The sequence below is a fragment of the Onychostruthus taczanowskii genome, unplaced genomic scaffold, assembly GCF_017590055.1.
Source record: "Onychostruthus taczanowskii isolate IOZ18803 unplaced genomic scaffold, ASM1759005v1 scaffold2, whole genome shotgun sequence".
Classification (NCBI taxonomy): Eukaryota; Metazoa; Chordata; class Aves; order Passeriformes; family Passeridae; genus Onychostruthus; species Onychostruthus taczanowskii.
This window is the reverse complement of record NW_024499239.1, coordinates 4,988,695-5,016,627: the sequence shown is the minus strand read 5'-3', so window position 1 is coordinate 5,016,627 and position 27,933 is coordinate 4,988,695. Positions and strand designations below refer to the sequence as shown.

General features: G+C 35.9%; 1 protein-coding gene across 2 annotated transcripts in view; it reads right to left on the bottom strand.

Moving 5' to 3' along the window:
* Positions 1 to 1,587: 1,587 nt before the first annotated feature.
* Positions 1,588 to 27,933, bottom strand: part of NFXL1 (nuclear transcription factor, X-box binding like 1) — a 44,481-nt gene continuing 18,135 nt past the window's right edge. For both annotated transcript variants that reach the window (XM_041402908.1, XM_041402909.1), the window contains exons 16-22: positions 23,879 to 24,019; positions 21,680 to 21,846; positions 20,848 to 20,917; positions 13,939 to 14,043; positions 12,646 to 12,732; positions 9,681 to 9,734; positions 1,588 to 4,837 (exon numbers count right to left, since the gene is read on the bottom strand). In XM_041402908.1, coding sequence (XP_041258842.1) covers positions 4,664 to 4,837; positions 9,681 to 9,734; positions 12,646 to 12,732; positions 13,939 to 14,043; positions 20,848 to 20,917; positions 21,680 to 21,846; positions 23,879 to 24,019 — 798 coding nt within the window. In that variant the 3' untranslated portion in view covers positions 1,588 to 4,663. The remainder of the gene's footprint in view (positions 4,838 to 9,680; positions 9,735 to 12,645; positions 12,733 to 13,938; positions 14,044 to 20,847; positions 20,918 to 21,679; positions 21,847 to 23,878; positions 24,020 to 27,933) is intronic.

The following is a 27,933-nucleotide window of genomic DNA, read 5'->3' as shown; positions in this document are numbered from 1 at the left end:
CATCTCTCCAAACCAACCTCCAGCATCTGGAGGAAAACAGCGCTGGTTTTAAAACAATTGCACCAAAAATAGGAAAAGCATGTGGAAAGAGAGAAAAGAAAGACCATTTATGCAAAATCATCATATTGCTTAATGTAAAACAAATATTTTGTGCTGTAATGCAGGAATCAAACCATAATTTGTGATTCATTACAGAGATTAGCTAGCCCTGTCAAAAATTCTAGTAACAGTAAATGAAAACGTGTATCTAAGAAGTGCAGTACATGACTCAGACTGCAAAGCCAGCTGGGCCTTGGCTGAGGATGGCTTCAGCTGGAGAACTGTGAATTCCAAACCCCAAGCCAGTCTTGACTCCTAATCTCAAACTAATTTCCTTCAATAGGAGTGCCACTGAAACTAGAGTTTCACAATAAGATTCAGCAGCACACAAAGAAAGCCTGAGTTCTGGTTTTGTTGGTGATTTTATGGAAATCACTGCATGAGCAACATTTAGCATAAATAATGCTTGGTTGAATCCAGCCACAGTTCCCTCAGAGTATGACTTACTTCTTTCTACACAGCTGCTGTTTAGCCTACCTTACAGCTGAGTTTGATGTACCACAGCTCATATTCATACACTATCCATAGCACAGAACTGTTTTCTGGTACCATGGCATATAGACATCATAATGCAGTGTTCAAATAATTCATTAAAATCTAACCATCTTTCCTTCTTTGTGGAAAGAAGCATATCTCATTATCTTATAATTAATTTGACTTAATTTTTACCTTGCATTTATTTTCCTAGGAAATAGAAAACACTACAGGTTCTTAATTTTCTAATTCTCTAGAGCAACTGACTAATTTACCTGAATAAGAGCAGACAGGAATATAAACATATTCATGAAGCAATGAAAGGGAGCAATTGAAATGCTCATCCTGGTAACAGGATGAAACCAAAGCAGAAGAGGGATACCCAAACTACATGAAAATGAGAACAGGGTCACACATGACCCCGTTCATGTGTGTCCAAACAAGAATGCTCCAACCTAAAGCACACACATCAAGGTTCCACTGCCTGGCACTGGAACACACTTCAGAGCAAGCATCTCTGTGCTCTAACCTCACAACACACAAGCTCGTCACTCAGAGAAAGCTGGCACAGGGCAGGTGTGTTTTGGAGCCTGAACTGCTGCTGAGATGACAAGATCAGAGCTCACTGCTTTAAAGCCACAGTCAAACACAGATGCTTTTATGAACAAATTTTGGTGCTACCTGCTTATTAACATTTCCTTCTCCAGTAGTTAAGGTCAGCACAAATGTCTAATAAATCAGCTGTATTTCTCCCTGTGAGGCCAAAAAAAATCTACTAAGTCCAGTCCCATTTGTTTCACCTTAATTGACTTCCCCAAACCATTCTCACAATTCTGTCAGCGCAGTGACATGAAGGAACACAATTACATAATTCCAGCATTCATCTGAGAAGTAAGAATTATCACTGCCAGAGAAGGGGGCAAAAAGCACACGTAAAACTTGGGCTGCAGCATGTCAGTCATCATTACCTGGAAAGTTAGCTGCTTCACTACACCAGTCCTTGAGAACAAGCAATTTTTCATGTTGTTTTTGATACATTTATTGTATGACTTGTTTTTTACATTAAATTAACAAACACAATGGATTTGATATTGTTACAGGGAAAAAACTTGCCCTAGGAGTTTCCAGTCCCAAACATACTGAACAGTTTTAAGAACCCTGGCTCAGTGAAGGATAAATTTTCACCACAATGCATCCACAATCCAGAAAAGCTCCAAGTTTTTTTCACTTTACATACACCTAAATATTCTTAATGTTAAGTCATCATCAGGCTCCTATCACTGTAATTTCTCTTCAACAGCAGGTCAGATTATATAATTTGTTTTAATGTATACTGATCGATATGCATTTTTTTGTAAGCTGTTAACATTAAAAATATTTGCTCATTACATTATATAACAGTACATTACATATAAATTGCTACCAAACCCCACCTTCAGTTCAAAATTTCTTTTCTAAAATTACCATCTTTCATTAATATTGAATAAAAGGTGATTTTATCTGTACCTTTTACTTCAAAGGTTGTTGACAACATGCAGCTCCAACCAAAGAAAGGCAAAATATTAATTGTAAAAATATTTTAAAGAAACAAACAAAAACCTAGTGATTTATTAAACTGCAGATTGCTTGAACCCCCACACTTTTTTTTTATGCCAAGAAATAAATATCTGGTTCAGCAGGCAGACCAACAGAGTGCAAATGACTCAGATGGTTGGATAAGATACACAGAACTATTTTGAATAAAATTTCAAAAATAGGTATGCCTTGCATATGCAAGGTTCAGAAGAGATACAAATCCTTTAAGAAAGGGAATATGCCCACTCACACATACGTTTGTATGAACAGAATGAATTTGTATAGTAAAAAAGCATGGCAATCTTTAATGAAGATGATCAATGAGAAGCCTTTTCCTCTCCAGTATTTCCCACAAATATGCAGAAAAGAATACTAAGAACTTCTTCAAACATAGAACAAGTGCAGTTAATTAGTATAACTCGCTAGAGAGAGGTTTCTTCTCTTTGCTGTAGAAGCAAGGATAAACTTTCCATTGTATTTATTTTAAAGCTAGCAGTAAATAGAAAAATTAGTGATAGTCATGCAAAATAAAAGCTGTTTCCACAAAGTTCTCATTCATGTTGACTTCCATATTTCAGCCAGAAAGGTATCTTTTGTTCTTTTGGATAAACCATCACATTTTACTTCATCTGAACAAAAACATCTCTCCTTTTTCCTTAGTGACAGAAGTTACTGACATATGCAGTCACACAATAGCATCACCTCACTCTTGTTAAAGAAAACATACTTATATTTGAAATTATCTTCCAGGATTAATATGATAGAAAAGAAGTTAAAGCAACAATATTTACTTTTATATAAGCAACAATGTTTACTTTTTATACTAGAAAACAAGAAATTCAATGGAGATGCAACTTAGCACAGTGTAATTTCAATTAATTCTACAACTTTAAATACTGTCTGACACATAAGTAATATGCATCTCTAAAATTTCATTTAAAAACAAAGTACTATAGAATAGCATCAATCCACGCTAAATATCGCCAAGTTTTCCTCACCTTTCTCCTCATTCACCAAACTTCAGTGAAAAAAACTAATTTTATCCCTGTTTTCTTAATCTATGTAATCAAAAGCTTCTGCATTTTTGCAGCTTTTCTATTTTATTTTCTTGCTGCTGAATCAGAATTACAATTGGATATCTGTTCAAATTAATACTGGGTCCCTTCACAAGTAAGTCAAAATCAACCAGAAGAGCTTTCAAGCAATCTGTAATGTTTTCTGCTAACTCATACAAATGGTCCCACTGCTTTTGCAAGATTTGTGATGAAATTATATGCCTGAATTACAAGGGCATAAAACTAATACCCATTGGCCATGCACCCCATTTTTTGCAGGAGCTTGTAATCACTTTGCAGTAACCTGCAATGCTCAAGTATCAGCAAAAAGTTTCTAGCAGAGGTTTAAAAATTCAGTGTTCTGATTTCCCCAATTTTGAATTGAACTTGCAGTCTCAGCTGAGACTACATAGCTTCTCTGATAATCCTGAAGCCAGATAAAAACCTTCCAGTTCTACCAACCAATACTGATAACCTAATGCAAGGTATTCTGAAGTGTCAGTAAGAAAATATTTAAACATTTGGAAGTTCAGCTAGATGGTTTAAATGTGACTACCAAGCACCATCCAGATAGCTTCAGAACATCATATAACTGTATTGTTATGCTGTCCAATTACATTTTTGCACACCTGTGCAAATACCAACTCTGACATTTATCCATATGAACAGTCAACTGATACTCTTAAAGTTTAATTTCTAATTGTTTTTTTGCTGCTGGCTGTTGGGGCAATAGTGAGAATGCAGCCTTGTACCTTAAAACTTCTTCACATCCATGTTCAGAATATGCATCTGTCCACTAAAAGAACTTTTCAGTTAGTTCAATTTTGAGGAAACAAGGGTGGGAAGGAGCAGGGTGAAACAACAAAAAAGCAAACCCCACCATTTGTAAGGGGAAGGGGCACTGTTTTCGTTGTGATACAGCTGAATTGAAAAATAGTTCACATTTCCTTTATCTGAGCAAAGCTCTGAACAAGGCCCCAGAATATGCAAGCCTAAGTGACCCAAGGTTCCCTGTTAGTTGTCATAATTAAAACTGGCATGAAGCACAGAATTATTGTTGTGATACAACAAAGATGAGCATAAGAACACTAACCTTCAATAAACAACTAAGCTGATTTTACAGGAAACATATATTCAATAAAGCATTTTATACTAAGCTATTCTTAATATTATGAAATGGAGACAAGGAAAAATAACGATAATAGAAGAGATGTTAACAAATCCCAGTCAAACTATCAGCGTAGACTAGAATCTACTGTTACTTTCAGTGTCTGACTTCAGTTTTATGCTGTGAATGTAATAACACAAAAGGTGACATTTCTTCCCTCCTCTATGTTTTTCTTAGCAAAGAGTATACATATATAATCTATGCTTATTAAGTTCTGTTACACACAGACTAATATTGTAGGAATAATAGCTACCTAAAGTCCAACTGAGGTATATGAAATATTGAGTTGTTTTCAGTCATTGTAGACCATGAGCCATGCAACCATCACAACAGCAACTCCGAACACCGGCAGCATAATGAGGTTCTTGTACTTTTGCCATGATGATTGTTCAACTTCTACCTCATCCTTTCTTCTCTTATTCTTTCTTCGCCCTTTTAATCTGTTTTCAAAAGCTTCCAGTTCAGCCTAAATAAAGAGATCCACAAGGAGTTGACATTTATATCAGAATTAAAAACAAGGAAATGTGAAGGTTTTAAATAATATTAGCAAATAGCAATCAATAGAAGTAACTGTAAGCCAGGGGAAGTTACACATCTCACAGATGAGCTGTTGGCACTACATCCCACAGGTACAAAGCAAATTGCTTTCAAGTATTAAACCACTGTTTCGTTTCCTATAAAAATATTGCCAAAAATGCAGCCAACTGAAGTTTTGCATGCTCAGTTTTTTAACTCAGGCTGAAAACATTAAGATAAAATAAGATTGTTATTTCCATAAAATATGTTAAAAATACGATTTTTTCCTATTAAAAAACATATTTGCATTTAAGCTATTTTTCCAACTTACATAAAGGCACAGGCTGAAATCTTCAAAGACATTCCCTTGTAATAAAGATGCACTCTGCCAAAATTAAGTTAATAAAAACATAAGCAACTAAAACTCTATGCTATTTCCCTCAATTCTTTATATTTGCATGGTCACTAAATTTTAGATTAATTGATATAATCTTAGATACACACAAAAATATTCCATTTGTTAAGTGTTAGAACTTGAACATTTAATCACTCATGTGAATGTAAGAGGTATGTAATATCCTCCAGTAGGAAGCATACGCCTATAGGCCCAAAAATGGAACAAAACAATTGTAAAAGTAAGAATGCCAGGCTTCCAACAAAGAATGGTAGTTTCAGGGTCCTGTCCGGAATAACAATAGCATCTCTGATCCCTGTTTCTCATCCCCTCTACATTTTTTGAAAGAGCATCATGAGAATACAGAAAAAACTCATTTAAGTGTACAAAGCTGAAATAAAACTGGAACTAGGCAGCCTAAAATAAAAGAGTGAAGACTAGGATGAGGCTCCAATGAGAAGGTATCTAGTTGCTAGGAAGACCTGAGACAGACGAAAACCAGAACAAGTCTGATGCTTACGTGGATTTTTGGTCAAGTTCTTAGCTACCAGAGAAAACATGGGACAAGGCACTAGGGAGCAGAGAAACCAGATGGAGTGAGAGGAAAAGAGATGGGAGTAGCAGAGCGCAGCAAGGCAGGACTGGCTGGGTAAAAGGCACAAGACTGAGCTGAAGCAGAGGAATCATGGACAGTGAACAGGGACAAAGCCTGACCATGAGAGGAAATAAATCTATGTGACTACAACTGCAGTGCTGCCAGGAAGAGAGACTAAGACAATACAGTAGGTGCATTATAAAAACAGGAAAAAGACTGTTTTGAGGAATGGACAGAGTAGTGATTCAGTAAATAAAATTTTCATTCAGAACTCAAGTTTGCCTGATGTCTGGTCTTCCTCTACTGACAGCAAATATTTGTCAGTTTCACAAAGTGGCTCTTCCCTTCCTGAGCCAGATACCACTGTTAGCAGGAGAAAGGGACCTATTTTGATGCCTATTCCTTTGTACCTAATAAAGGCAGAAATTGTTGGCACTTCTCTGATGATATGGGAGAAGAGTTCAGACAAAGTCACAGCCTATTTGAAACAAGGTTACTCTCAACTAGCTAATCCTCTCTTAGAAAAGCAAAGTATTTTAATTAAACAGTTTTTCAAAATCCAAAATCTGGAGGAAAGGGCAGAGGTTTTATAGACAACATGGCAGTATTTCATGTTAGACAGACACTCAAGTAAAATTTGGGGCTTCTATAGTTACTACACACTTGTGATCCGTACATTTTAAAAGCAGAAAGCTCTGTGAATTACAATAGTTGAATTAAAATATAGGGCTCAAACAAAATTATGTAATAGCTATTGAATTGCTTTCCTAGTGAACTCTACAAAAACCTGTCTAAAAATAAATATATAATAAAAAAACCAAAAAACCACAGAATGAAAAAAGACTTGTAGGCACAGAATATGAGAGAAGCCATCACTACCCTTGAAAAGCTACCTACAGATTTTGTGTAACTGTCACATCCCTGAAGTGTCACCCTAATGACCTCTGAAGTAATGGTTGTGCCCAATCTTCAAACAAGTTTAACTTTTCAACCTAAACAAGCCTAGGGTTTTTATTATCTTATTTAGATAAGAACCTAACTTCTTTGTACATAAATATACTAAAAGTAAAATGGCATGTATTTATTTGAACTGTATTCTCAAAACATCTAGTTCAGTGTTGCTCAGGCACTGGATTTTGTTCTTTCACGTGTTGTTCACTATATTCTTTCTGCACTGAAAGGAGTAGCATTCCCATGGGAAAATGCAGCTAAATGAATACAAATAACAGTGACGAAGTGTATTTACTGAAAGTGAGAATATATTTTTATTAATAGGTGAGGGGAGCATTTGACTTTTTAACTTCTAAGGATCCATTAAAAATTTTTTTTACACATAAAAAAGGGAAAATAAATCTTTCCTACAACTCAGTAAATTACACTTCAGGTTCAAGACCCTAACTTCCAGTATTGAAACTCTAAACAGTTAGCTTGAAAATTTAACCAAATTTTTTACAATGAAGAGGGACAGAGAGAGCTTGATCTGAGTTGCTAAATAATCAAAGTGCTGATCTTTTTCCACCTCTAGCAATTGTGAAAACCCTGGCCTCACAGGGTGCCTCTGAATTAGAAGCAGAGGGAAAGCTTGGCTGCTTGGGCCATGACAAGAAGCCTAGCCAAGCCATCTCTTCCACTAAGAAACAAGTGATTCCATCTGTAAATGGTATTAGCAAAAGTTGCTACCAAATATAGTAAATACCAAAATACAAATGCACAGACTTACTAGAGCACTAACTAATTTGTATATAAGACATTTAATGAAGTATTAATCAAAATAGTTTTAAGAAACTGTGACTAATAGAGGAACAATCTCTACAAAAAATGTGCTATTGAAGAAGGTGGTACAAGATGCAAACTTTTGTCAGAAGGGAGTACACTCAAAAATACACTTTTAATGTGACCCAACATCTTACAATAGTGCTGTCCTCCAATTTCCATCAACAGATGGCAGATTAAGAGTTCTAACTGGATGGGAAACAATGTTACATAAAAAGGCTGCAGTAGTTGAGGTTAATACTTGCATGCAGTTCTAGAGCCTATTTATTAGTTAAATCTCTTTTTTTTTTTTTTTACAGTTTGTTTTGTCCTTTTTTTTTTTTAATTATTTTTGTCCTACTGCTTCCTAATGCACTAAATAACTAACAACTCTAAGTTAACCTTTTAATAGGGTTCATTATGTATAGGTGAAGTTTTCCATCCCTGAAGTTGCATCCATCACAAAACATATGCAGGAGCAGGTGCCATATATCGCATAAAGTTGCTACTGTTGGGCTGGAACTGTGAGACTTCAGAGGATGTACAAGTAGAAAGCAACAGTGGTATGACTGCAGAGAGACACAATCCCTGCTGAAGAACACAGCCAAAATCCAGCACACTGTGCTGGTAGAGTCAATCTGCCACTGTTTCAGAGGAGCATCCTTACTGAGACTTTACTAGAGGGACTGTAAGTTAAGTGATTTTGAGCAGAAATCATTAATATTTGGGTGGGATGCCTTCTGGAATGCATGAAAACACTCAGTGCAAGACAAACATCAGCAAATTTGGCTTTCTAGCTCTAGGACTGTAAATGTGGTTTTTATATGTTTAAATGCCCATTAGCACACTTCAGTACTTAGCTCGCAGAACCCACCTACATATTTCCTCTGCCCAATTTGTTTCACACATCTGTATGTAAGTTACACTTCCTGACCTATAAGCCAGAAGCAACACTTCCAGGGTCAACTTAGAGAACAAGAAGACACAGAAGAACTGTCTAGGAGTTATATGAGGGAATATGTGCTCAATTCTGTAGACAGCTGAGATATGAATGCTGCAACAAACATTGCAGGATGATCACAAAACAGTGCCTGGTGTTCTGGACAACAGATGCATAGCCATGCTTTTCTTAAAGTTTTTTAAGAGAACTTAAAAAGTGTGTATAATAGAAGTTGCAACCCACAGAGAAACTGTCTATCCTAATGAGGTTGGGGAAATGGTACATGTGGATCAGCTCTGTAAGCAACCCTTGCCCCCTTTCAAGAAGGGAGCAAGCCACTGATCCCTGATAAAAACAGAGTGTGACATGCAGGTGAAAACACAAGTGTAAACTAAATACACAGATGCTGTGATAATTGAGTAAAAGAAGTCAGAAAGCACATCAGACATGGAATATGATTTGGTGTCAAATGCTCACTCAGGCACAGGCACACATGAACTTGCTGGAAGGCATGCAGACTCCAGATGACAAACCTGACCTAGCCATCACCAACTGCGCTTGGAGTGTTTGCCTGAATGTGATCAGTATCAGCACCTCCAGGCAGCTGGCACAGCAGCTTTGTGGACTGCAATGCCAACCACACACCCTCACCACCAACAGCAATCACAGCAAATAGATGTTTCTCCCCCACCCCAGAGTCCTTGAAGGACAAAGACTCATCTAGCTGTCCTTGTTCTGTCATGATAGGGAGAAGGGAAGCTCCACCCAATATTTAAATCTTGCAGAGGCTATTCAGTATCCTGTAGTGTTTATGCTGTATAAAGTGTTCGCCTAAAATAAAGCATACTTACTAATTCAAAAATAAATTACATTATACAAAGCTATAGTAATACAAAGTTACCATTTTGCACAAAATTATGAAAATTGTTTGCAAAAATGTGGTCTCAACCATTGTAAATAATTTACAGCACACAGAGTATGGTACCAGCTGACAGGAAGGACTGTGCATATCACATTAAGAACTATAAATCTTTAATAGCATGTAAATTACATCATTTACTAATAAGAATTAGGTGAGGATGATGTGGATGAAGAAGAAGAAAGGTTAATACCTGTTGTCTTCGCTTCTCCTCTTCAAGAGCAGCTTTGGCTTCTGCTTCTTTTATCTGTCCAACACAAAAAGTTATAATAAACTGTTGTAAACAGTAGCTAAACCTATTTTCTTAAGAAGTCATAATTACTCCTATAGAATGGTTCACAGCAAAAGCATGCAAACTTTCCATCATGTGAGCTCCACCATCCAAAAGCAATATGAAAAGCAGCCATGCAAATTGCCATTGATAACTCCATAGAAATATTTTGCAGAGTTCAAGAAAGCAAATTAAATGCTAGAAAGTATTGAGAAAAAAATGGTGCAGAAAAAATTGTCAATATGTAAAGACACCACATACTTGAACCTTAGCACCTGCATTCCATTTTGGTTCTACAATAATAAATAAATGTGAAACCTGAACATATACAAAAGACAACAGGATGGAGTGGCTCCCATCTGAAGAGATGCATAACTAGGATTCATCAGGTGACTGACAGGACACCAAATCCTGAAGAGTACACAGATGCCAAACAGGGATAAAACATCAATAATTATTTTTCATAATGCAAAGGCATAAAATTAATTTACCAGGAGGTTGGCTCACAATAGAGGAAAGTATTCTACTCCCACAGAGTATTTGGCTAAATCTAGAATTTCAATGCTACAGGACATTTGTAGATGCCAAAAGTTTATGTCAACTGAAAAACAACCAGGCAGACTACTAGGAGATAAATCCAACAAAGGCCATTAGAAAGACACTATTTCACCCTCTAAGTTCCCACAGAAAGAGTATATGGGAGAAGTTTATATATCTCCCTTTTTTATACCTTTTCAAGGCTTTTAGCATTGCAGTCACTGAATCACTCCCTTAGAAAATTTAGATGTAAAAATCTATTAATAACTTGAAATGAAAAAAATCTTGATCCTAGTAGCTGGATGATTTGCATACTAATAATGAAAATAGTTTACTGAATACTGTTTGCACAGGTAGAATTGATTACAAATAATTTCCAATTCAAGAGCTTTTGATGACTAAGGAGAAAGCACACTAGCTGATGCTTTAGCACATTGTGGCTCAAACAGCAGGCACTGGGGCCAGGGCCAAAAGCACACTCCTGTTTGCAGGTTTTCAGACTGATTTTTAAATTACTAAACCTTGTATAAAATAAAAGCACTACTGAGAATTTCATTAATCTAGATACAATGGCAGAGTCTCTTAGAATGTGTGTAAAGGACTTTTTCAGCCATGCACATCTGAAATCTGAAAATCTGGTTTTCAAAAATCTACACAATGAGCCCCCTTGTTTTTCATGACCTCTAATGGCAAAACTTCAGCTACAAAGAAAAAGTGACCTTCAAATGTGGAAAAGAGCAACAGAAAACTTCTTTTTACACTGGTGTGGTCATATTTGTGTAAGATACAGAGGTACAATGTACACAGATAAAGGGAACCTTAAATACTATAATAACAGCATGGAAAAACATTTCTGGGACTATTTCTTCAATAAAATGTACAGTAAAAGACAGATTCAATTCCTAGGCATCTAGTGAGTAAGAAGTGCTTATTCAATAGGTGCCAGACATGAAAAGCTTCATTAAGATTTAATACACTTCGGTTTTAGAAATTAATGCGTGTTTTGAAAATGCACAAACTAACTTATCTTTGTAAATGTCCGCAGTTTTCAACAAGTTTTTTTCCAGTCTGGACGCATTAAACAGTAATAGACACAAATAAACCACTTTCATCAAGTGCCTGTATTAGTAGACTATTCCAGTATGTAATTTGAATAATAAGTCAACAAAGGCGCCTAGAAAGAACTTCAATAAAACTTTATCACTTTATATAAAAACCCCAAAACAAGTAAATACCTGAGAAGAAGGTACACATAGCTAGGTGGTACCATCCAGTATGTCTGTGGCTTACAGCAGAAACTTGTAGCCATTTGCTCACTGCATTAGACCATGTCTCCCTGTGATTACAATATTGGGGCAAGAAATTGGTAGTAGTACCTGCTCCAGTCAGCCAGCACTGACACTGCCCCACTCTGAGACATGCTGCTGGGTCTCAGCTCATGCACTATTACTGTGAGCTCTCCTTGCTTTAGGGAGGGACTCCACATACTATAAACTTATCTTCTTTACATTCTTCCTGGAACTGTTTGTTATGGTTGGGATTCCCTAAAGGCATATCCCAAGAGTTTCAGCATTCAATCTACTTGCAAAGTTGCAGGATTTGGTCAGTGTGGCACTTGCTACAACTTGTCAATCAATCCTGAAAATCTGAGCAGAAGCTGACTTGTCAGTTTTACCCATTGAGTTCTTGGGTTGTACATTTATCACATCTAATACTTACCTGATAAAACTCAAGCAACTTATGCATCAATTCTTTTTGTGTATGTTTTTATTAAAGGTTTGTAACAGCAAGGATCATATCCTGTCTCTCTGTGTGACAGCACACAGCAAATTCTTTAATTCATAAAACAGCTGAGCTAGGGAGAAGGCACGTTAACAGCAGTCTAAGTAGTATTCTGCAGTTACTGGAAAGTCTCAATTCTTCCAGTAGAGGATAACTAACACCAAGTGGCAGATTATACTCCACACTGGACAAGCTGAGCAACTGAGCTGCAAAACCTTCATTGGGAAGACAGATTTTACAATGTCCTATAAAGCAGACTGACTCTAGTCTTACAGCACTAATGACTATTTTATCATCACTGATCATCACTTGTTCTCAATGAAAGAGGAAAGAATCAGTTACAATCAATTCAAAGAAAAAAAAAGGAAAATAACATAAGACTGTTTAAAAATAGTATTTGAGTCAATTAACACCATTCATCAATCCAAGACTGAAAAAATAGCTACTATTCAACAGCACATCCACTTACATTGCATTTCTGCAGGTACTGCCTTGAGAAATAATGTGCTCTTTTTTCTACTTTTCTTGAAGCTCTGAGAAGAAATTATAGCTCCAATGGATACATTACCTCATACGCCTTCCGCTTCATTTCCTTGCATAATGCATCACATTCCAGTGAAACTTGGCCTTCTTGTATCTTGCTGCACTGCACTTCCTGTTAAGTATAATTTGTCTTTTATAATCATTTCCCTATATAAGATTTTAGTTGTCAACCTCTTTATGAAAATAATAAAACTTCCTTATTTAGTAAAACGTATAAAGCTAATGACTGAATGTTATTTCATCCTGTAATTATGTATTAAATTGTCCTTTTTTTAAATTCCTTCTAATAAGCTAAGCTGAAAGGAATAATAAATCTATAATCCAGTTTAATTTTTCTCCTCTTTACTCATCTGTTTGCCTTAGACAAGTAAGATAACTTCTGAACCTTTGCATTTAGAGTGTCAGTAATTTCATATATATTATCTTAACTGGCTTAGATTACAGGACACACTCTGGTCCTGGGGGAGAAAATTAATTCTCAATCATAGTTTCTCCCCTCTTCCTAGTATTGAAGAAATTAAAAAAAAAAAAAACCATAACAAAGTGGTTATATTTAAGCAGAGGCTAATTAGTTTTAAGCACTTATTCCATATATGTCACTTTTTCTCTTGCTGAGCATCCCACCTGCAAGACTTCTTGGATGCACAAGACATATTTTAGAGAAGCTGAGAACTCTGGGGAATTGCTGGAAGGTTCAGAAGTTAAATGGGTCCAGAAAGGTAATTTGAACATTTTTAATTAAGATACATCATGGGGTTTTTTTTCATTAAGACATTACCATTTGTCAAAACCCCATATAAATTTCTGTTGTTCCCCTCATAATAGTGTATAGCTATAGTTAACTTGTTATATTACTTTGTCCTTATCTGTGTTAGAAGCTAAGGATGCTGATGCCCATACTTGCTTTTAGGTTTGCAGCGAACCTTAATTAATTACATTAGTTCAGGTTTCACAACATCTGTGCTAATTCCAACTTCTGCACATTTTCCCAATATTGTCATAAAAATGTAATTTTTACTCTCAAATCACTCCAGGTTATCAGAGTATTTTTCTCACAAAGCTACAAAAATTTAAGTGTGAATGAAGATAAAGCTATTTTAAGTCAGGCAGCTAACATATTTTAGAATTAACAAGATTTTATATTCTCCAGTGAATTTTCTGATATAGCAGCCCAGATCTTCAGCTGATGTGAATTGTTACAGCTCTGCTATAGTAACAGGCCCTATTCCAATCTGCAGCATCCACATAACCCATCCATACAAGCTCAGGAACATGCAAAGAATATACATCCTTCAAAAAGTGCAGCTTGTAAATTTACCTTTTTCAGTCTCTTACAGAGACATCGGATTTTAACCTTCTGGCTGCAGTTAAGAGGACAGCTACCTGAATGGCAAATCTCTTTACACCGGTGACCACAGGGCAACTGTAAGGAACAAAACACAAATTAAACTCCCACAACAATAAAGCATTGTAAAATTACCAAGAACCTATGGAATTGGTTTTATTTCAGACACAGACTTTTAACAGAATACTCATTCAGGTAATCAGTCTTTTAACTTGTGAAATAATTGATTTTTCTTTTCTTTTTTTGTGAGGGGAAATGTTTGCCTCTTTTTTACTGGTTTTCAGTTCCTGTAGGATGATTTCTCTTTTACTGGCACAGCTTGATTAGAAGACAATTGCTCCTTTCACATGTTTAAAGAACAGTCATTTCCACAGTAATGTACACAACAATCACCCTAGCTATCTCTGTGCTAGGGGAATACAAATAGATAAGGTAAAAAACCCCTGAAAACTGAAATTATATGTACTGTAGCTACTTGTAGATTAGCGAGAGTAATAAAGGAAGAGGAAAGAACCAGAAGCAAAAATACTGCAGAAGAGATCTTCTATTCAAACATTATCTGAACTATGCAAAAGTCAAATAAAGGTCACCAAAATTCTTATCGTGTCGAAAATAATTTCACAAAATCCTAAATTTCTGCATTTGGCAGATTATCCTATTTCTGCCATCTGAAAGATAAAGAGTTTTTTACTGCCAGTGCAATTTTTAACTTACAAAGAAAATATTATCGTTCATTTACTGTGTAAGAACTGAGTTACTAATTTAAGTATGCTGATTGATAAGAATGTAGCAGTGCTCCCAGCACTGCATTAGATAAAATATGTCAGGAAAGTAAACAGATTTTTTTCATTGTTAAGAACTTTACTAAAAATATCCCTTGCTCATGAGAAGTCTTCACAGTAACAATTTTTCATTTTCAATTACATAACTCAATACTGTTAATAACCAAAGATAGAATCTCACGCAAGACATCTAAGAATTTACTTATAGAGAGCTTTAAAGCCCCCAACTAAAAATAGCATTAGACTGTGCTCTTTATCAAAAGTGAAATTTCACCTCTTCACTGTCATCAAGGCATTAACACAAATAGGAAAATGCTCTAAGACATACAATTTTAAGATCCGTCTTTCACATTTATTAAAAATTCAAAATGTACACATACTACATCACTTCATCCACAAGAATGAAAACAGTAAGTATCAAACCCAGGTGGGGTACACCTTTGATTAGTAAATCTGGGATCTCAGAAGTCCATTGGAACTGGCACAACATCTGAGCTAGTATCATGAAACACATACCTAAACAGAACATGAATCTTTCAGACTAAAATTATGGAACACGTACACGTCTTCATGTCCATGACAATCACAAGCCATTATAGCTACTTCGTGCTTTCAGCTCCGTTTCTTAGTTATTGTTTCAGCACATTTCATACAGGACTAGAAGGAACCTTTTAAGTCACCATTTTCTGTCCTGAAATCCAGTCCTCCTACACGCAGGTACCTCATATATCCTTCCAGGACTGGATGAACACTTACTGTGGAATGCACCCCATTCTGAGCCTATTCTACTGTTTCACTAAGGAGGGTGCTCCATGAGGTCAGTACACTATGCAAGAGATTTTTTTTTAGTTTCCTAGGTTTGTTCTAGCTAGTTTAAGCTGCAGTTTTTATCCTCATATTGAAGTATTTCTGTCTTTTCTTAAAAGGCTCTTTATTATCACAGTATTGCCTTAATTGAATTTCAACTATGTTCAATCAATGTTTCTTGAATACACAGCCAGAACTGCATGTAATATTTCAAGTGACATCTCAGCAAGGACTTTGTACAATGCCTTAACTGCACCTCATTATTAGTAGAGTATGTTCCCCAAAACATCTTCAGCTCTCATTGCCTTTCTCTCCAGCTAATCATGCTGTGAAAATAAGAATATCTGCTGTTTCCTGGGAGTTTATTATAAACTTCACATGTATGGTCTTATTGTTTTGGGGTTTTTTTTCTGACCCCAATACATGTGTTCTACAGATGCACTTCCTCAATTCTCATACACTGACAACACCCCACAACTTTTCAACAGAAAATTACAATGTTTTTACTGTCAAGGTCATTACTGAAAACAATGCAAAGTCAAGTGTCAGTTCAGTCCTTGGAAAATCTTCCTTATTGTTAATATCTCTTGCTCCATCTTTTTCTTTAGTTTTGATGTTGTTTTGGGGGAGGAAGTTGGGTGGTTCTTTAAAAAGATAATCAAATACAGTTGTTTCTTTTAGCCACCTTCATGCTGGTACTAACCCTCTCCTGTATCTGATCTAGATATTCACTAAGTGGCACTGACTCACTCACTCAGCTGAAGCCATATGCAGCAGATCTCACCTATTCATTTTATGTGGAGGAAAAAATACATAAATTGGTCATCTGATCAAAGAAGGAATCTAGTTTTTTTCAGGCACAACTGATCATCAGCAAATATTTTTCCCTGAAATCTAATAATTATTTTGCCTCATTTTGAAAATATGAGGGGAGAGCTTGTCTAAGCCTTGTACGCTACCAAGGTGAGACTGCCACCCAGAACATGGAATCTAATGGCCGAGTCTCCTCACAAGACCAGTCTCTGCAAAACCAATTTGCCCCTGCATGAACACTGTCTCCTGGCTCCCTACACGAGAGCATCAGACACAGTAACTCCATTTAGTCTCACCTGCAAGTCACCTCATGCTGGCTGGAACAAGCCATGGCTAAAACTATTCTATTTCCAACTTACTCTTCCATAGTAAATAGGCACATTTTTATTAATAGTGTCAAAGCCCAAACAGTCGTGTTCTAAATGTCATGTCAGAGCTGCAAATTCAAGACCGTAACCCTTACCTTGACCTCTAAATGCTACTGCAATAAAATTCTTTGACACCATTAGACCAAAATATTTATAGCACAGGAGTGTGTTTAATCCAATACTGAAACGCAAATGTACACACTTCAGTTTCCCTGCAAGCTTTGTTCTTGTCCTATATCTCTGTGTGGGGAACTTTCTTCTTACTCCCCCCACTGTAAAACCAAAACTAAAAAAATTATCAAGACAAGCTGTGAAATGAATGGCAAAACAACAATCCCCCATGACAGCAGAAAACAAAAGCAATCATTCTGCTGCTTCTGCTGGATAAAAAATGTAATGGGAAAGGATTTTTTTCTGCTTGTTTTTAAGTGTCAGTGCTGAACTACTTGGTGCTGAAACAGAAAGTGTGTGCACCCTTTAGATCCTTTTTTCTACCTTTTTTTTATAAAAATCTCTTGTCAATAGCTTCTGGACTAATGTCCAAATTGGACAGGCTTTATGTTTGATATGGAAAGGCCATTAAAAGAAGGGATTTAATCCACAGCTCTGAAAAAAAAAAAAAAAAAAAAAAAAACCAACCAAAGATGTCCTACAAATATTTTTCCATAAGCAGTGCATTTAAATCTTAACATTATGCCTGATGATGATAGACTTTGCCAACACTTATGGAGCCTTAAGTGAACTCCAACAGAAGGTAATAAACACAACCTGTTAATACATATCTGATAACACAGAAAATAGCCTGGTACTAAAGAAAATAGCACTTTTGAGCACCAATCCCAAAAGCTAACTACAAAAGAGAGTTTTACCACTTCCAGAGACAAAACTAAATTTTTACAATCCACATACACGTGCAGTGCGTGTCTGCAGAATTAAACTTTATTTCCAGAATGCTTAATTAGTTCAATGCATTAAAAAACTCAAAAGGATTTATCATAATGGAGTCATGTATTTCATATCAAGACAAAAGAAGAGTCCACAGTAAAACAACAAAGCATGTCTATTTTGTCAAAAAATACTAACTACATGGAATAAAGTATTAAATACAGATTCACACATACTGACAGGAAGACAAACAATAAAAACTGATAGACTTAAAATTTCTATGTAAGAATTGTCTCAAAACATCTGCAAGCATGATCATAAGATTTTAATCACCCTGATTAAGAAAAAAATAAATTTCCTTCAACAGGATATCTTGTTATTACTACCAAACAAAAGAATTAACTTTTTAATTAAAATATCTCATATGTAACAGCTGTTAAAGCATTAAAGACACTGCTTCTCCCTAAAGCAGAAAGGAAATGTCAGATGTACAATGCAATGCTGGAAGTTACTTTTTTAGTTTTATACTGCCATAGCCAAAAGAAAAGCATGAAACTTCTCAAGTTTTTCAAGTTTCTGTAGCATTTTTTCAAAGGACCAGACAATATAATTGGTTTCCTTTATCCCCAAATGTACCACGGCAACTGTGAAACAAATGTGGTAGCTGTCCTACCACGGTCTACTAATACTGTCTACTGCAATTTCCATTAAGCAAAAACATCTCAAAATGATAACTGCATTCTATTGAACCTAAGTTACACCATGGTAAGCCTGGAGTGATAATGCACACTGATTTATAGGAAACATCAACTTCACTGAGCTCTGCAAATGACTCAATGTCAGATCCTGACTTGGAATAACAAAATCCTCAAGAAACAATAATTTGAAATTTACTTGAGGCTTCCATAACTACACACAAAAACACTTCCAAATTAGTTTCGGGCTGACATTTTAGATCTGCAATCTGTAAATGCTCTGAATTCAGTAGTCCTATACATCTTATCTCTGGCCAAGCTGTTTTTAAGTTCTTGTCTCACAAGACAAAAACTTAAAAACAACAAAATGGGCTTGGCCTGTATTTGCTGGGGAGAAGTGGTGGTGGGAGTGGCAGGGTGGTGTCTGTTAAGGTTGCCCCTTCAAATTGTGTTTATCAATGATTCCTTCAAAAGAGAACTATCAGTATAATTTGTATTATATAACAGCTATCTAATTTTCTCAAAGCTGCAGAGATATATTTTGTTTATAAAACAGAAACAGAAAAAAAAATCCCTAGAACTGTTAAATAGTCAGAGAAATTGAACAGATTTTTTTAGACAAAAAATAGTAAAAACCCCATACAGTACCCATGCAGTTCCCAAAGTAGGATTTGAAGAAAGTAGGAAGAACTGTAGCACAAAGATATGAACTACCTGAAGCAAGAAGGTACTAATAGCTAGTAACTTCTATATTTCATGAAAGACAGTAAGGGCTACAGCTAGCATCACAGGAAAGGAAGAACATGCACTTTTCCATCAATTACAGTAAAAAAAAATGCTCTGGACAGCAGAAGCTAGGAAAAAAACCCCTTATTTTCCAAAGCATTTATAGAGTAAGAATTTTAGAATTGCTTCATAAAAGTAATGTAAATTCTGTTGCTGTACTCCTTGTTTCACATCCCACCAAACTAAGTAAAAAACACATTATCTGTGGAACAGGGCAATTCTGAACTGCAAGATGAAGTTTGGGACCACTGCTAGGTGCATTTTAAATCCCAGAGTAAGTCTGAGGAATATGTTAAGAGAAATCACAACAGTTATATTAATCAAAGATGAGCTATGGAAACAAAAGATTCTTTGAAGAGAAGCTGAAGTACAGAACATATAGTTCATGATGAAGAGATTGTAAGCACTCTTGAAAATACAGAGAAGGAAGTTGTGGAGCAAATAAAACCAAAGTAACAGAGAAAGACATGAAAGGACAAAATTAAGAGATAAATAAAGTAATATCTCAAAGTGTTCCCCCACCAGGAAGTGAGCTTTCAGACATCCAGATGAGAAAACTGGGACAGGAACATTCATGTACAGAAAAAAATCCATCAGATAGGCATCTACAAGGGCAAAAAGCAGAAGACACAAGCATGTACAGAGCAGAGCCTTCCTGTTCGGGTTAACACAATCTTGTCTGAAAAGCAGAGGGTCTTACACTGTTGGGAAAGCAGGAGGAATCTTGTAAATTATTGTATTTAATCAAAATAATAAAAAAAGTGTTTCCTAATGAAGACAAGGACTCAAATTTGAAGTTTCTGACACTGGATAATAATGAAATTCCTTTACACATTTTCTAACCTTCCAGTGGGAAATGGAGTAAAGAAAGAGCTGTCACTCTCAGCACAATTAATGACAACGAAGGAACAAACATAAAATAGTAAGTAATGCAAGGATTTCTGAAAGCACACAAGCAGCACACAACTGCAGCACTGGGAGGAACAAGGACAAGTCTGCTCCATCCCTCACATCCAGTTGTGGGTAACACTGCTGCAAGAGAAATCCTGAAACATTTCTAAGCTGCTTCTGATGAAAATTCTCCAACCAGCTCGTGCCCTGTTCCACAAAGTTTATTACTTAAACATAGTATTGAACAGGAATCTTCTTTACTGATGCTACTGCCTCACAGTCTAAGTATCATGCAGTAAGGATATTATTCTTTTCTTCTTCACAGCAAATCTTTAGATACACAGCACCCAGATACAGAAGACTAACTGGCTTGTCTTCCATTTTACACTATTTAACATTTATTTCACTAATACACCAGGGCATTATTATCTCATCTCATTTATTAAGCATAAAATCCCTTAGCCTCCAAATTCTAAACCTGCACTTACATGAGAATAGCAAGCACAATTCTTACAATTTTTCCTCATCAAACAGCATCTTATCATTTATGAGATATAAATTGATGACCAGTTTTTAACCATGGAAGAGGACATACTCTTCCACATTCAACCTCATCTGTATGTTTAAGCATCCAAGCCATTAGTGCCTTGGAGACAAACCTGTATTCCTTTAATATAACCCTCCTAGATGACAGCAATCTATTAATAAATGTCCTTCAAGTACAGTTCACTAACCACCTTCACATCTATAATTTAACATATTCACTTAGACTAAGCTTCTCTAGTTTGCTTCGCCTATATTCACAAAATTCCACACGCCCATAAACTCAAGTATTTCTTTGTCAATATGGCTTACCTCTTTTGGACACTGATTTCTGCAGGAAATAAGAAGCTCCTTTTCTTTTACATCAGCACATGTTAGTTTTCTGTAAAAGGAAAGATGTATTTGTGTTTTAAAAAAAAAACAAACCCAAACAATTTAAGAACAACAGAAGTCAATGCAATAGGGGTGCATTTTCAGTATATTCCACTGTAAAGAAAAGTGGACTCATTTGTCCACATCCTGTGTGGCTAATATAAACTGCCCTGTTTTACAGAAAAACCCACACAAATTTACAGGACTTAAGGTACTTTCAAGAAAATGAACAATGACAAATATTCTTGCATATGATGGATATTTTCAGAACAATCCACAAGTTCCAGCTTACATTTCCTGAAGTCTAGCTTAAGTCTATCCACACCCACAAATGATTAAAAAGGTGTACAAATTGAAACACTAAGCAGTTTTTCAATTAAAATAGCTAGAAATAGAAAGACATTAACTGCAAAGACAAAGGCCTTTTAGACTAACTATATTAATTCTATTACTTGTATAAAATTCTTCTTTACATACTCTAAAAGAAGCACATATAGAGCAAATTTTATGTTTTATATTTGCATAATTCAAAGGATTATCTGTATTATAAGACAATTTCTGTTCATGTGACTCCATGCATTTATAGCAATTTTAGCAGTAATACCAAATAAAATGCTTGCAAAATTTAAATAGAAAAAACCATTATCTTAGAAATTATAATCAAGAGAAATTTTATAAACTGCCATAAGAGTAGCTCCCATCCCCAGGTATTTCAAATTATTTCCAGTTAATAGCATTCAAATGAAAAGCTGAGTTGTGTTCTGACACTTACAAGCATTCAATATACAGTACTGATAGTTTGCAGTGACACTTTATTTTAAGCATCTGGAGACATGATGGGCAATCCCCAGGATGACAGGGCAAAACACATCGGTGAGGACAGCCAGCTGGCCGGGGCTTGGTGCACTCCTCTTCACACTGTGAGCATTCCGGACCCGCCTAACAAAATTAAGACAAAGTACTAAAGAAAATGCCAAGCATTTGTTTTGTGAGGCATCATTAACGACCTGTTACACAGAAGAAAGAGTTGGGGTGTTTTTGCTATGAGAATCAAGTTATTCAGTAAGATATTTCACAAGCAAGAGTAATTATTAAAATATGTTTTTTAAGAGAAAACCAGAAATGCCAGCGTTTGTCAGTCAAAGAGAATTTTATTTTCCCTCCTGGGCATAAAAGAACCTCCTTAATATTAGTGCTTTGGAAGTGACCATAACCTCTAAGGAAATTCTCTAAGGAAAACTGTTAGAAAAATAAGTCATTACATATTCAAAACCAACTTATCCCACTCACCATGTTCTTGTAATGTTTGAGTCATTACATACTATCCTCTAATACAGGGGTGGAGGGATTGGTTTGCTTGATTTTAAGAAGCAAACTTTAAGTTATTCAATTTCCAAACACACATGATATTCTGTATAATCTTCCAAAAAGGATTATTAACTTGGGAATATCCTAGGAACTGAATAAGGTCTTGCTTCTATTCCACAGACTACACAAGTCTACCAGAGCTGTGATGACACTCTCATTCCAGGTGATGCAACCACCGGCACAAGGTGATGAACAGCACAGCACAGTAAATAAAGCTTCATTTCTACTCACATTCTTAACAACACTTCCAGAACCCTAGTCTGTGACCAAACAGACCCAGACAGACTGACATGATTTATCAGCTGAACCTACACAGCACAATATTTAAGGTCCACTATCACATTCCATGTTCAGTTGCCAAGAAGTCAGCCAAAGTAAAGCAAATTTATCCAGGAATGAAGCTACAAAAGATTCCCCAAAAGGACTACTCCAACACCAATGTTCAACTTTATGCTGATCAAAATAACAGCATAAGAATTTTAAGTGAAGTTTTAAGTTAAATCCTTCTCCTTCTATAGCTGAACAATTTTTGCTGAAATTTAAAAACAACTTTTGTACAATGATTGTTTACAAATCTTAACTCACAAAAATTCAAATCTAAGGAAAACAACAGCAACTAAAACCAATTAGAAAACTGTCATATAACATTTAACAGTAGGTAAGAGTAAACAGCTGGCTTTTCTGCAACATTTTTCTAACACAACATGCAGAACAAACTGAAATTCCAGACAGAAAAATCACTACTCAGACATATAAGCCAGAAATTTAATCAGCCCTGACTACATTTAGTCTACCAAAACAAGAGAACAAAAGCTCTAAAGGTCAACACCAACTTGAGTTCATAAGAATTGAAGAAAATCGAGAAATTATATTTACCCATGCTTTGCAGGTACACAGACTCCCATTCTTCTGAGAATGTACTGCCTCATTCAAAATGGAGCCAGGAATAGTCCTGACTCATTCACATTTTAATTAGCTTAACTGAAGCAGCAGGCAGGCAGCCTTTTACAGTCAGAACTGGGGATGCTTAACTGTCACTATTTACTGATGTCACTCTGTTGCTGCAAGTTACTGTTCCACCAGTTGCACTAACAGCCCATACTCCTCAGACAAAATTTCCACAATCATAGATGATTTTGTTAGCTACAACATACAGTTATTAAATTACAACACCACCACTTTCAGGACATGAATCCACAGAAATATTATGCTATTTAAGTTAAATGTTAGCTAGTTAAAATATAGTATTCCTGCTTCACCCAAATAAATGCTTCTCTGTTTTCTAAATGCCCAGACTGCCCATGTTACAACTTTTTCTAAAGTAATGCTTAAAAAAAACTTGAGAAGCTGTTTTCCTCCAAACCATGACTCTCCCAAACCACAAAACTTACGTATGTGGCTCTGACTGCTCATAACTTGAACAATTTTAAGCTTCATACTTTTGTTTCACATTATCCTCAGCAGTTAACACCTGCAACTGAACTGCATAAATGACAGTTTCTAGTAGACACTGATAAACATGAATATATTATCATGTTTATATATTGAAGACAATTTCCATATAAAATACACAAAAACAAAAGCAAAAAGGAAATTAACCTACCTTTTTTCCATCTGCACTACTGTTTGATTTAGTAACACGATGACATTCTTTCACACAGGTATGATTCTGACAATCAAGAAGCCGCCCACAAAATCTCTTACAGGAGTAGGGATTTGCAGCGTGACATGGTAACGGACTAACCTAAAAGTTAAAAATAAATAAATAAATATAGACATGCAGGTGAGATATATATACAGATATTGCACATATGTAGCATGTGAGATATATATATTTACACACACAGAGACACAGAATTATTACGGAGAAGTTTTGGTTTTCCTTTGAAAGAGAAAAAACACCAGAGAAATTCTATCTGATTTTTTAAGTGTCATTTGGGTTCCTGCCCACACAACAATGTATCCACACAAATTTGTTTTACACTGACTATGACAGGAAAAAAACACACTTCACTAAATAAGCTAACTTTTGCAGCATAGTTTCCCTTTCTTTTTGAAAGACCATTCTTTCAAAAAAGAATAGTTCAAAGAAAGATCAAATCTTTTAGCGTCATTTGCTCAGTCTTTCTGAATTACCCTCATGTCTTCCTTTAAAGGTTCCTAGGGTGCTCTACTATTATTGCAAAAGACAGTAACAGTTTGCTTTCACAGAGCTAATTGTGTTATGGTCACCATAAACCAAAAATATTTTACAGTCTAAAAAACCTGCCTGCCAGAAATTCTAAAAAGCAAATACTGACTGCATCAAATATAACTCCCAGGATAGGTAAGGAGAAGCAGAAATAGCTCCATAACAGGATTAAGATTTTAATGTCTTATGTCACATTTGTACTTTCCAATTTGAGGTCAACACTCCAGTTAACAGAACTCTGCAGAAATCTTCAGAGCATCTACTTAAAAGCCATTACTCTTCATTGATACTGAAACCAGTGTAAACTCCTAAGTAGGTTACTTGCCTAAAGTTGAATAGTACAAGTCCCTCCATACAAAAGGATTAGAGGAAACTCGCTGTTAGCATTTTCCAACAATTATATAATACAAAAAAAAATTAGTTTCCTGTGATGCTGTCAAAAAAAAAATATTTTTTTTCATGATTTCATGTCATTTCTCAGAGAAAAACAAACTATTTGTGATGTTATTACACAAGAGGCTAATGTGACATAACTCACTTTGACTAGACTAAGGGTGTGATTTTATGTTGCAACTGCGGTTGACCGAACAGCTTTGCAGGGTACCCATTCCTTTTCTCTCTTCAAACTCTACAGCCCTCACAGCAATCTCCTACCACTTTGAACAAGTCCTACCACACATCTCTCTTTACAGAAAGATGATTCAAATCATCTTTCAAACCAAAATGGAAGAAAAGGAACCAACAGAAAAATGTTGCTTGTCTTTTGCCAGTGGCCTGGCCATACAAACAGGTGAACACAGGAACTGAAAAGAAAGAAGAGATGACCCCACAGTACAGAATGAGGGACGGCCTCCCTCCAGCACAGTCCATGTTATTATCTTCCTCAATCACACAAAACACAATTTAAATCCACTTACCTATATAAATTTTTCTGGACTTCACCCAAAAAATCCTACTCCACTACATCACTTCAAAATCCAGCTCATTCACAAGACTTCTGAACTTCCCTGATCATCCTGACTCACCAAGACTGAAGAGAAGTCTGCATGGCAGGCTGAACATCAAGCATGGCATACACAGGAGAAAACCTTGAAACCATCACATCCAATCACTTTCACACCTCTGTGTCAGAGCTGAAGCTAATAATGCTGGCTAAAGCACTAATACAACAACCACACCTGGTTCCTACTGCCCCTTGCAAACATCCTAACTCTGTCTCTGATGGATGTTCCTGGTGACCACAGGAGGAAAAGCCAGCAAGCAGTGGGTCTAAAGCAGAGAATAGTACCCTACCCAGAATGCACTTACCAATTACCAAAGCTTTTCATGTTCCTAATATCCCACCCCTTCACATCCTACTCCATCTCCCTCCCCAGAGCACATCCTTTCAGTAGCAATGTAAGTAGTCAAGTGATGTTAAAGATAAAAGAATTTTTAAAAAAGATGTATTCATCATTACATACCACCCACTTCTCTACCCTTCCTTGCTCGCCCATTGCAACTCAGCATTTTATGACTATGCTTCTGCTGTGGCTCAGACAGTAACAGCAGATTGGGGCTGTTCCATAATGCTGGTGAGACTTTTTTTACCAGGCGTTAGTCTTCCACCAGGTAAGGACACAAGCACTAGCTCCAGTTAGAGCCAAGCACTCAGGCAGAAGTGGAGCATCCCTCCCAGTAGCATCGCTCAAGTACACAGCTGAGAGGCACAGTTAAACAAAGACAAGACTGGTGAAGCACACAAGTCAGCCAGGCAACAATGGCCGCTTTCAGAGGCCTGACTAGAGGGAACATTCCAGCCCTCTGGCTGCATCCAGCAGAGATTCAGCTTGAGTTCAGTAAGATATGACAATCTCCTGGAATCAACTGACACCATAGCCAAAAACTGAAAATTTTCAATTAATTTAAACCTACATTATTTGTTTTCTCCACTCCTCTGCTGTGGGTCTAAGTAATAAATCCAGCTGAGAAAGTAAAGTTTTATTTCCTACAGTTGGAATGAGTTTCTGAAATGGTTAAATGAGGGCTGTAATTCTTAATACAAAGACAGACATCAAAGTAGCCACAAACTCCAGGAGGCTGATGAGCTGAAGAATGAAGAAGGCAGATGAGAACCAGAAGTATTTTATGAAAGCTGAATGGGAAGAAGAAAAAAAAAAAATAAGGCACCATTTTCAGACTACAGGTCTTCCATAGGACAAGGAAAGGAAGGAAAGGAAAAAAAAACACATGACAACTTTCAAAAGCTTTCCAGGAAATCTCCTAAATGCATAAAAGCAATTAGCAGATAAATCAATTAGAATATGAAACCAAAAATCAACATGGCAAGGAAATTCTGGAAACCCTTATAAGGTGTTTAGCCATAGAGAGGAATCTCATCAAGTTTCACATTAAATTTTACCTAGAGGCAGAGTAATGGTCTTCCTCCTATGAACAAACCAGAACTAAAACCCACTCAGAATATTAAAAAAACATACCACTAAATTACTAACAAAAGATAAAAAGAAACACCCAAGAAAAAAAAGAGTTCAATGATATGCCCAGACTGATACAGGATATTTACAAGGAAGTAAAACCAGAGTGTTTTCCTTCCTCTAAAACATTTAATGAAATGAAACAACTAGAAGAAAATCACACACAGCAGATAAATTGATATCATAGTCAGTAAAGATTTCCTTCTTTGTCATCATTTATTGTATCAGCTTTAATGTATGTTTCCCATAAAAAAGATTTAGAATAACTTGACTTTAAAAGATTTTTAAATAGCATATGTGTACTACTGCTATGAAATTCCAATGTATGTAACAGTTAAAAAGAGTTAGAACATCAAGATTTCTTTTTTGGGATGACATCAACTGTTGATAGGTGATTTTTTCTGACACACAACCTGAAACAAAATTGAGAGCTACTTTTAAGGGCCTACAAATGGAAGAATGATGAGTTATTTATTTTTCTAAATATATGTAAAATTATTTAAGCTGCACACTTCAGCTAAAAGAAATGTTCTTTTAGCTTAAACATCATGTAGAATCATACTTCCACTAAGCACAGATTTTATATAATTACATAGATTTTATATAATTACATAATCTGAAAAGTAATTTTAAGTCTGTTCTTAAGTGATAAATTGCTTGTTCTAAATGCCAGAACATGTAAGAGCTCAAACTAAATCAATCCTTTAAAAATACTTTCCAAATTAAATACCAAGGAGAAATAGAAAAAACAACCCCATACACAACCTTCCCAACAAACAACCAACTCCACTATCTACACAGATTAAAATTACTGTCAAAATATTAAAAAAATTAGACAGTATATTTGTTTGTTATACAAGTCCAAAAGTGTTTGCTTCCATTCTCTATTCTACACATTGTCAGTAGGCATCCTGATAAAACACAAGAAGACTTTACAGCTTGCTTATAACAATAGTCCCACATAAATAGTAGCATAGTACAGCAATAAGCACC